The sequence below is a fragment of the Protomyctophum bolini genome (genome assembly GCF_963924005.1).
Source record: "Protomyctophum bolini genome assembly, chromosome: 1".
Lineage (NCBI taxonomy): Eukaryota > Metazoa > Chordata > Actinopteri > Myctophiformes > Myctophidae > Protomyctophum > Protomyctophum bolini.
Window position 1 is genome coordinate 30,462,335 of NC_137862.1, and position 11,432 is coordinate 30,473,766.

Genomic DNA, 11,432 nt, shown 5'->3' on the forward strand with positions numbered 1-11,432 from the left:
TTGTTGGTACCATTAGTAGAGACAACATTGATCAAAAATAACAATTCTTCTGCATTCTGATTGTGTACGTACTGTGTGCCTGTTGCACACATGCATATTTGACAGATATATAGCATGGAAGTTGGAACACATGTCTCTGCTATGTTGCATATGAAGTTTGATATCCAGTGTGAGTGTGATGTCACATCCTTATTGTTGGAACCGTTTTCTCACTTGTCTTATTACTTCAGGAAGCCTTTAACACACACACACACACACACACTGAAGCAGAAGAATCATGGAACAATGGATGACTTTTTGCTTTGTAGTTTGTTATTTTATAGACATTAAGGGAAATCAAGATTCCCAGATTTTTAAACGCTGCTTATCAACTAACCGGTTAATTGGTCGATAAGTTTCTATATCAATTATCAATTATGTATGTATGGACATATATACTGTATATATGGACACTGGGCAGGGGCCCCTGTCCAGAGCCCGGGCAGAGGCCCTTTTGGGGCGGTTCTGGACAACCGTGGGTCCGTTTGACTCGACACCGTGCACTGTACCCCCCCGTGGTGGTGGTGTGGAACGCGTGTGTCGAATTTGAAGTCGGTGGGGCGAACGGTTCTCGAGTTACGTGGATTACAGACGTACGTACAGATGTGTACGTACAGATGTATACATACAGACGTACAGAGACTTGGTGCATTTTGGTAAATTCAATAGCGTGAACCACCAAACAATTGTTAGTTCCTCATGTGACTGCACCACAAAGAAATGGTGCAGTCACCTAACCTAAACTGAACAGGGCACCATTGCAGTTACTGTTAGTTATAGAGGAACTGATTCTCTGCCCACATTGGAAAAAGTACGGAAGTAAAAGTAAAAGTACGGAATTGAAAATGTACTTGAGTAAAAAGTATCGGCATCAAAATGTACTTAAAGTACTACAAGTAAAAGTACTCATTGTGCAGAATGTGCCATTTATGGCCTACTAGTGTGCAACAAGCAAGTATGCACTCGACAGAGTGCAGTTCTAGTTGTTTATGGTTTCAACAAAAAATAAGCATATAGGCTACATTCTGTGCATTCTATAAAAAATAATATATTTTATAATTATAGTACAGTACAGTAATAAAGTAGTAAGCATATTTAACATGGCCTTCACACATAAGCCAGTTCTTCACCTCAACATTTGGCTGCTCCTCCAGACAATATGAAATGTGGTGCAACATTGTGAAACATCCCATGCAGACAGTGCATTAATTCCTAATGTGAGTGACACAACAATGCAGACGATAATGCCATAGTCATTTCTGACGTGCCTGAGTCAGTTTGTTTTTATCTGCAACATAATCCTTTTGATTACTTGTAGCCTACACCATAATAACAAACACTCCACAAGAATATATGGATACATTTTCCTTCTGACCGTATACAAAACAAAACACCCCTTGGCCTAAAAACAGCCATAGCCGTCATCGCTAAATTAATGTGATGAGGTCAGCACAAATGTGCTGAGGTCAGCACATTTTGGCCACATTTGGGCAAGTGGCTATGGCCGAATTTAGGCCAGGGAGTGTTTTTCGTGCAAAACTAATGCTTGGAATGGATTCAGAATCATGAAGACCCCCTAGTTTCACAATTGCCACATGTTACTTAAAGCATGATGAAATTTGGAAGATTTAATTTGTGCCTTATATTGGTTGTCTATGGTGTGGTATACAAAAATGGCTATAACTTTTTTTTCGTGATGTTTCCGGCAGAGCAGGCCTCTCATTCTGTGGTCCTTAATGACAAAATTAATAGAAAAAACACACCACAGGTAAAATCCTATTCCTTGAGGTTTTGGGCCTGCATGTGGCTCCCCGCCCCCGGCTACAACTACTTTATCAACCGTTATCGCAATGGCAGTTGCAAAGAGTTGCATTGGTGTGGTCTGTCTGGCCTTAAAGGAATAGTTCAGTTCACCCCCAAAATAATCTATGGATTACTCACCCCGTGGAGACTTGAATTCATGGAAATGTTTCTGTCTTTGTCGCATTCCTAAGCCAATGATATGATGACCAGCCTCCCTAAGCTCTCTATGGAGACACAAAGGATACTCTTTGTGTCTTCATATAGGCTACTGTAGGGCAGGGGTTCTCAACGTTTTTGGCTGGGGGGACCTCCGTAAATGAATTGGCTGTGTGTCTTGTTTAGTTTAGCCTTTGGTTTGCAGTTTGCACCATTCAACACCCCACACTACATTTACCACACATCCACTGATCCACTCACCAGTCTCACCTACAGTACTGATTTCATTGATTAACACACCCCACATGATCGTTTAAATTTTTGTTATGGCCTATAGGCAGGTCATGACAAACTTATGCACCTGGCCTAGGGGGTGTGGAGATCAGTATTCAGTGGTGTAGTGTGTGTATGCATGAGTGAAATGTATGTGTGTGCGTGTTGTATGTATTAACAGAAATGTTGAAAAGTGTGCATGGTGGAAAGGCTGCAGGAGGCAAATGAAAAGAACAGAACTCTGGTGAAGGACTGGGGAAGCAGGCATTTATAGGGCGTCGACACCCGGGCCCAGGTGCAAGCTGATCATCATTAGTAGCTCGATCTGCTCCCCAATCCTATTGGATAAAAGAAACAGAGGTTACTATAGGGTAAACACAACATATACCAAAACCAGACAACCTAAGAGTAATTTATATCATAATATATGTTATTATGTTCCCTATGTGTGACAGTTCCGGTGGTCCCAAAGGGAACACCGGCACCCACTACTTGAATTAGCTTTAAATATATCCAATACTAACATTAGCATTAAGAGTGCTCCTATACAATTGTTTCGGCATCTGAGCCACGGACCACCCTTTGATGATATTTAGCCTCTCAGACACAAAACGAAAGAATATTTTGTTGTTGTTGGATAAGACTTTGTCCACAATTCCATGCTGTATTGATGTTGGTAGTTGGTACAAACAGGCAAACGTTGATTAAAATAACAATTCTTCTACATTCTCTACTTGTAGACTTCTTGTAAATTGAGTAATGTTCAACAATAATCGAATAATCTAATAATCGAGTTAAAGATCTAATAAGGGTCCATTTGGTTACCAACTCTCCATTATTTATCTGGGGACCACCTGGAACCCCCTCAGGACCACTGGTTGAGAACCACTGGTCTACTACATTCAACAGTGTCTGTGTGCAGAAATACATATGGCTTCAGTCTGTGTCACATTATGGTGACTGGTTGCAGTGGTTGGGTAGCCTATGGCTCACACACAGCCCACCCACAGAGGGATGAGGCGGGGAGGTGATAAAGTTGAAGTTAGCTTCTTCAAAACAAGTCAACAAAAACATTTGTACAACTACGGCTTTATAAGATAAGAGACAATCACTGCAATTGTTCTTATGATTCAGTACAATTATTTTGTTATCTTTATTATTATCACTATTACCAATATTATTAATATTTTTGCCATTTAAGCTCAATTTGTAGCTTGTAGGACGGCCACTCGATATTTAAGCCCCCTTACAGCACATCATGTACAGTACAGTATGTATCTAATTTTCCCCTTTTATTTTACCATTATGTTTTTATAATTAAAAATACATTTTATAATGTGTGTATGTGCAAATAAACTAAACTAAGTGCTGTACAATATGTTATTTATGTTTAGGACAAACTATGAAAAGTATATTTTCCTAAAACAATAAGATATTATGTATTTGTTTGCCTTTAATCTAGACCTGAAACATTTTAGTCCCCATAGCAACGTGCCCATTAAACAGCCACAACACCATGGTTTTTGAATGTGGCTTGATGCTGAGTTTATACAAGATATAAAACAAACTTGAAAAGCTTTCATCAACAAGTCACTAGAAAAAGTACTCAATTTTTTTACTTGTACTTTTTACAATGTAGAAATACTCTGTTAACAAGTAAAAGTCAGGTATTCAAAATGCACTTGAGTAAAAGTATGAAATCTATAAATGCACCAAGTCTCTGTACGTGTGTACGTATACGTCTGTAATCCACGTAATTAACTCGAGAACCGTTCTCCCCATCGACCTCAAATTCGACACACGTGTTCCACACCCCCAGAGGGAGTGCAGTGACCCGTGTTGAGTCTGTCGAATACACCGTTGTCCAGAACCACCACCAAGTTGGAGATCCATGTGGGGCATGGTGGATCTCCAACTTCCATGACAGACAGCAGAGAGCTCTAGGACTCAGAGCAGCAGTCGTACCCAGACAGAGAGCTCTATGACTCAGAGCAGCAGTCGTACCCAGACAGAGAGCTCTATAGTGACTCAGAGCAGCAGTCGTACCCAGACAGAGAGCTCTATAGTGACTCAGAGCAGCAGTCGTACCCAGACAGAGAGCTCTATAGTGACTCAGAGCAGCAGTCGTACCCAGACAGAGAGCTCTATAGTGACTCAGAGCAGCAGTCGTACCCAGACAGAGAGCTCTATAGTGACTCAGAGCAGCAGTCGTACCCAGACAGAGAGCTCTATAGTGACTCAGAGCAGCAGTCGTACCCAGACAGAGAGCTCTATAGTGACTCAGAGCAGCAGTCGTACCCAGACAGAGAGCTCTATAGTGACTCAGAGCAGCAGTCGTACCCAGACAGAGAGCTCTATAGTGACTCAGAGCAGCAGTCGTACCCAGACAGAGAGCTCTATATTGACTCAGAGCAGCAGTCGTACCCAGACACCATACATTCTTATATCTCTGCTGTCGGGAAGAAACCACCTCCAAAATGTTGTACATTTTTCAGGAAATTAAGAAACCCTTATATTTTGAAAACAAAGCAATACCCTCATCAAAGTTGGTGTTGTGACTTTATATATTGTCAGTTACTTCCATGAGAGGGGGGGAGGTGGTGGAGTTAGCTGTATTAGCAGACTGTTTGAGGGTCCAATGGAGTTATTAGGTTTTGTCCGAAGAGCTTTTTACTACTTTTCATTGGTTCAATATTTTGGGTGCTACCCCTGGCAGGTAAATAAAACACTAATGGTTGCCCACCTGCCCCTTGCAGGTAAATAAAACACTAAGGATTGCCCACCTGCCCCTGGCAGGTTAATACAACTTCTGGGCAGGTGGAGTTTACTTTCAGGTTGCACGACCAGGCAAGTGCTCAGATTGAGAGGGGACGCAAAAACACAACACAAGATATCTGTCTAAACACCTGAACGTCTTCTGGTCTGTGGAATGTAAAATAAGAGCACTAGTGTTTATCTATAATCTGCTGTTTTCACTGTTTGCTACATACACTTATGAAATAAGAAGTGTGAACCCATAGTCATATTATAGCCTATGTAGGTATTTGGCAAAAAAAATGATTAGGTATTATCGCAGAGCCTCTCCTATCATTTTATAATGGATGATTGGAAAGTGGGCATGCATGACCTTTGGGCAAGTAGAACATGACCTGTTGCTCGGTGGGCAAGTGCCTCTGAGACAGATAGTGTCAACACCTGGTTGTGTTGTACACTGTGCAGAGTTAAATGAACACTGAGAGTGTTGGTGTGTAATATAATAGTTTAGTTCCACTGTCTGCTCCTGTTAACAGTCGATCTCAGTCAGTGGTTTTCAACCAGTGGTCCTTCAAGGGGTTCCAGCAGGTGGTCCCCATGCCAAACGATGGCGAGATGGTAACCAAATGGACCCATTTTACTCTCTCAAGAGTTACATTATTGTTAACATCTGCATCCGTTAACCTTACAAGAAGTCTACACAATTAGAGAATATAGAAGAATTGTTCATCAAATGGTGGTCTGTGGCTATAATATAGCCTCTCAGACCCATTTGAGCCACGGACCACCAGACATATTATTTCATCAAATTGTGGTCGTGGCTCAAATGCTGAATAAATAATGGGTCTTGATATGAAAAGGGTTGAAAGCCATGGTGATATTTGTATGTTGGACTAGGGCTCCCTCTTGTGGAGCAGTCTGCTCTATAGTGTAGGCTCTAGAACAGATTTTTTCTTTACATGTCACCATTATTAATTATTATTTAACATATCTAATCAGCTGTTAGAGTAATATTGTCAGCTAATCAGCTGAAAGTAGTAATATTGTGCATGGACATCATCCACCATGGATGCCCACAATCTCTGTAAACTTATAAAGATCTCACTGCGCACGAAATAATATTTTTTACTTATTGCTTTTCCTGGATATATCATTGCACTGCAGTAGCAGATTTTGTATTAACCTGTACTTTCTTTTGAACTGTACCCATTCTACAAACTGAATACACATTTCAATCAATCAATCAATCAATCAATCAATCAATTAATCAATCAATCAATTTGACACTTTGCTTTGGCACTGTAAGCATAGTCTACTGTATTTTTTCTCATGCCAATAAATAAAGCTCCACTGACTTGAATGGAATGGATTGGGCTATTAATAATAATAATAATAATAATAATAATAATAATAATAATAATAATAATAATAATAATAATAATAATAATAATAATAATAATGCACTCTGGCCATTAAGAAGGCTGGTAGCCTAGCTATAGCATGTTGCTCATCATAATGACAACGATATCATTAATATCTCTCATATATTTGCCCTACATTATAATGAATGTGGGCTGGTATAGTAAGCTATTAAGCTATAACTCTATGGGGGGATGGACTATGTAATTATGGGGTTGGACCACCGATATATATTGTGTCTATGGGTTGGTTATTTTGGACGGTCTCTCTTCAGGACTGGAGTCAAATAAGAAGCAGCACCCGGATGTTCCGTCCTCAATTGACTGCTTGGCGCTTGCTGGCGAACAATAATGAAACATCCTTCGTGATGAAATGTGATATCATATTCATATCATAATCATAATGATACGCACACCACGTCAATGAACATGACCTGCTGCCTGCGGCTGTGTGTGCTGCGTAAGTAACACTGACAGGATAGAATGGAGGACGATCTGGCTTCGGAAGACGATATCTGTAAGTGTGAGATTTATTATGCGTTTGGTTTAACTGGAACTATAAGCATTCTTCTTTGTAATGTATGACTGTTCTGAATGAAGTGAACGGCTCAGCGCGATAGATCCGTTAGTTAGACTAGCTTTATTTTATAAAATAGGCGTGACATATAATATAGCCTAAATGTTCTGATTGTTTGATTTCTATAGGAATTTAGCCAACATTTCCTTTTTGGAAAGAAAGGAAAAACAAGGAGTCTGTGACAGCCAATATTGATCAGGCAGCAGGCTAACCTCAGTCAAGTTAATGCAATTCATTAAACACTAATAGGGCAGAGCTATAATCAATAGCCCTGGCCTGATTGATTGATTGATTGTTTCATTGATTGCATACAGTTTGCAGGGGGGAGCACATGGGAAGTATATACAGCCTATATACTATATGCTATTAAAGAGGATTTATAACCCAATAAAGCACTATATGTATGTTCATATATGTAGATACTCAATTCACCCTGTTCTATTATTATACTAAATACATGTAAGCCTATACCAAGTGAGCTGAATATTTGCTGCTCTTGGTGGAGATTAAAATAATGTGCATGACAGTATCAGGCTTCATTTAGCATGATTGCCCCCGAGCTGGTTAAACTTGTCGGGTTGAGTTGAGACAAACATCATCAGCAAACAGTAGGCCAGTTCAGAAACAGCAGCAATAGTGGTGGAAAAAAGTGACATTTAATGATGCTGTCAGCGGGCAGGGCACTGCCTGGGCTCTGTCATGAAGCACATTTAGGATGCAATACCTATACAGTATACAATGAATTCATGATAAATTATGATTAAATAATGCTTAAAGGACTACTTCACCATTTTTCAACCAATCTTCATATAATAGGTCCTCACTAATAATTATGATAAAATGGCACCATTCTTTTCCTGTGGAAAAAAACTGTGGGCAGTTCAGAAACCCGTCCACCAGTGACATCATCGTTAGGCAGAGTTTCTTTTTCAATACTTTTTTACAAAAATGTTTAGATTGAATCAATCAATCAATAGGGCTGAAGTGTTTACTGCAGGTTTTGTAATAATAATCAAAGTAACTACGGTAATAACTAAGTTTTCAAATAAATGTATAGTGGTAAAAGTACAATATTTGCCTCTGAGATGCAGTGGATTAGAAGTAAAAGTAGGCCTATTGGAAACTGTAAATACTCAAGTAAAGTACAAATACCTCAAAAAGTACAGTACTTGAGTAAATGTGCTTAGTTACTTTACACCACTGAGTAGCAGCAACAGCAGCAGGACGAAGCATGTGGCATCTAACAATCGTATGACATGAAACGACAATAAAAAAACAGAATGTGAATCAATAAACATATATAGAGCAGGCAGTAAAGTGAGGTCTATGATGCAGCCATAAGCCCAGGATTTATTGAGGGGGTTCCAAATGGACCCTTTAACAGGCCTGTAACTCAAGTGTACAAATGGAACCAACTTATTTGGTTAATCCGTTTGTACACTCCCTGGGGGAGAAATTAAACATTTGCAACCGGAGCGGTTCCAACGGCAATTTTATAGCGATATCAAACGCCTTAAGACGAGCCCACTCGTCAAAAGCGTCCCGCGCATTGCGCAAAATTAATTTATCAGGACGAGTATACCTGTCAACGGGATCAAATGTGTTAAAATGGGTCGTTAAATGGGTCAGTAGGGACTGACCCATGCTCTCTGTCTGTCTGTCTGTCTGTCTGTCTGTCTGTCTGTCTGTCTGTCTGTCTGTCTGTCTGTCTGTCTGTCTGTCTGTCTGTCCAGTGCTTCGCTCAGAGCAGGACTTCCACGATGCAGCAAAGAGAAACGACGTTGACAAGATGCAGGAACTGATGAAGAAAGGTGTCAACATCAAGGCAAAGAATAAAGTGAGTTTACTGATTACTATTAAAGGTTGGGGGCGATATGCCAAGTTTTCCCTATCGCCCATCGGCAAAATCGCAGATCCAGATGGGCGATATATTTGTGTTATAAAAGAAATGTGAGAACAGCCGGTCGTGAGTCGCAAAAAAAGCAGATCTACAAGCTCTCAAGGCGTCGTGGAGATCTGACTGTTTTTGCAGCGCTGTTCGCTACGCGTTGAGAGCTTGTAGATCTGTCTGTTTTATATTACAGGCGGAGATGAAGTGAAGTTGAATCGGACAAGGAAAAAACATCACCATCAGCCTTGGTGTTGTTGTTGGCTTGTTGCAATGCTAACGCTTTGTCACTCCACGTCTATTCCTTTTTTAAATATATTTATTTGCCTCCGACTTCACAGGGCGTACATTGAAGCACGTCGGTTGTGATGAGACACGAGACAGCAGTGTGCCTATATTATTTATTCTGGTGTGACTGTATATTATTTACTGGGTCCGGACTGGAGTGACAGACGTAAACAACATGTAGCCTGCAGTAACTCCTCGCCAGAAGGACAAGGGTGTTTCCACCGGGAGCTGTTGCTGGTTTGCTGGCCCAAAATGATTCGCATTTAGCTCACACTTTATTTTGCTGTAGGCCTACAGGTTAATTGGGCTACATTTGAAGAGTTGAATTTTAGATAAGGTTGAGTATTATTTTGCTAAATTAAAAATAAATTAAAATCGCCTAATGGGCGATGGACTCATCCAATCCACGATTGCCGATATATTCGTATCGTCACCCAACCCTACCACACACAACACAGAGCAAAGAATAAAGTGAGTTTACTGAGGGTGGCTGGGGGCGTGTTCTCACACACACACACACACACACACACACACACACACACACACACACACACACACACACACACACACACACACTTCCACCTTCCAGCCAATCAGCAGTGCTTTTGTTAGTGACTGAGCAGAAAGGAAACAGTCTCCATGTTGTCCATGGAAACAGGATATGACAATATGACTGGAAACAGGAAATCACATAATGACTCCACAACAGAACACAACGTCCAACACGGCTGAAAGCCCTGGTGTTAATCCTGTCTGCCTGTCTCTCTCTCAGATAGACCGTAAGGCTCTCCACTGGGCAGCTGGAGCCGGGAACGTCCAGGCACTTCGTTTCCTGCTGGACCATGACAGAGACGTGGATGAAGTAGACAGTGTAATGGTCTCACACGCACGCACACACGCACACACACACACACACACGCACACACACACGGTAAAGCACGAACCTATTGTGATTATACATTGCAGAGTAAATTTGTTTCTGCTTCTTGGCCAGTTCCCACTTGAAAAAGAGACTCTCAATGTGTTTTTACTGGTGAAATAATATTTGCTAAAAAAATAATAATAATAGTAATAATATAATACGACCGGAAATGTCCCTATAAAATCGCTAACCTAGCAACCCTCTCTGGCAGAGGAGTGAGACTCGAAACGACCATTTAGATTTGAACTGGTATTGTTTAACAGGCTAATACATCATGATTTAATTCTCCGTTTCCCACCCAGTTTGGAATGAACGCGCTGCTCCTGGCGTCCTGGTTCGGTCACCTGAAGGTCCTGCAGATGCTCGTGTCCAGCGGTGCACAGCTCAGCTGCCAAAACAAAGTACGCTCTGCATTCTACACAACTACAGCACCGTTCCACTTATTAACCGTGTGTGTGTGTGCGTGCATGCGTGCGTGCGTGCGTGTAAAATCATGTATACGAACTCTGCTGTCCCAGCATGCAGTTCCTCACCATCCCTTCAACCACTTCATGTAGGGCAGAAAGGCCAGGTCAAAGGTCAAACACACTGGGAGCATTCCAGAGCCCTTCCCCGTAAACAGCGGGGTGGGCAGGTAAATAAGAGTAAAACTTATTTTTGTATTAGCTTCCTTACAGTCACAGCCAGCTAACCCGCAGCGGCATAGATCGCATAACATTCAAAACAACAAAAACAAAGCAAGCACAGCAAACAAAAATAGACAACATAAAAATAAAAATAGTCTTCATGAATCATACGTAAGCTAAGAACCTATAACAGTGGAATATCTATATAATATGTCTACATAAAATGCTATATGTATAAGTTACATAAGTTGAGCCTTTGCATACGCCTGTAGGGTCATCGAGGCTAGGGCAAGTGCTACGGGCTAAGAAAGCCCCTATAATTGCTACCCAACTGATGGTGCATGGTATTTTCAATCGACGCCGGCTACAGGCAAAGACGAAGACCACAGACTTGAACATCACAGAAGTACTCTTTGCAGATGACCGTGCTCTCTTAGCACACACACACACACACACACACACACACGCGCGCCGTATAGACTCACCATAAGCCTCAAGAAGACAGAAGTACTCTATACCAAGCCAGCCTCCACCCCGTGGAGAGTACAAGACACCATCCATCACCATTGACATTCTACCTGTATAAGTGCAGTGAAGCAGTTCACAATTCACATACTGTACATACTTGGGGCAGTGTCATGTCAAAATGATGCTTCAATCAATCACAAAAGCCATTGATGTTATAGAC

The 11,432-nt window shown here is 41.1% G+C and overlaps 1 protein-coding gene across 5 annotated transcripts in view; it reads left to right on the forward strand.

Moving 5' to 3' along the window:
- The first annotated feature begins 6,817 nt into the window (after positions 1-6,817).
- ankdd1a (ankyrin repeat and death domain containing 1A) overlaps positions 6,818-11,432 on the forward strand; it is an 18,098-nt gene continuing 13,483 nt past the window's right edge. For 3 of the 5 annotated variants that reach the window (XM_080759864.1, XM_080759862.1, XM_080759866.1), the window contains exons 1-4: positions 6,818-6,960; positions 8,754-8,857; positions 9,969-10,073; positions 10,421-10,519. In XM_080759864.1, the coding sequence (XP_080615990.1) occupies positions 6,927-6,960; positions 8,754-8,857; positions 9,969-10,073; positions 10,421-10,519 (342 nt within the window). In that variant the 5' untranslated portion in view covers positions 6,818-6,926. The remainder of the gene's footprint in view (positions 6,961-8,753; positions 8,858-9,968; positions 10,074-10,420; positions 10,520-11,432) is intronic. The other 2 variants (XM_080759865.1, XM_080759863.1) reach the window with 1 other exon arrangement.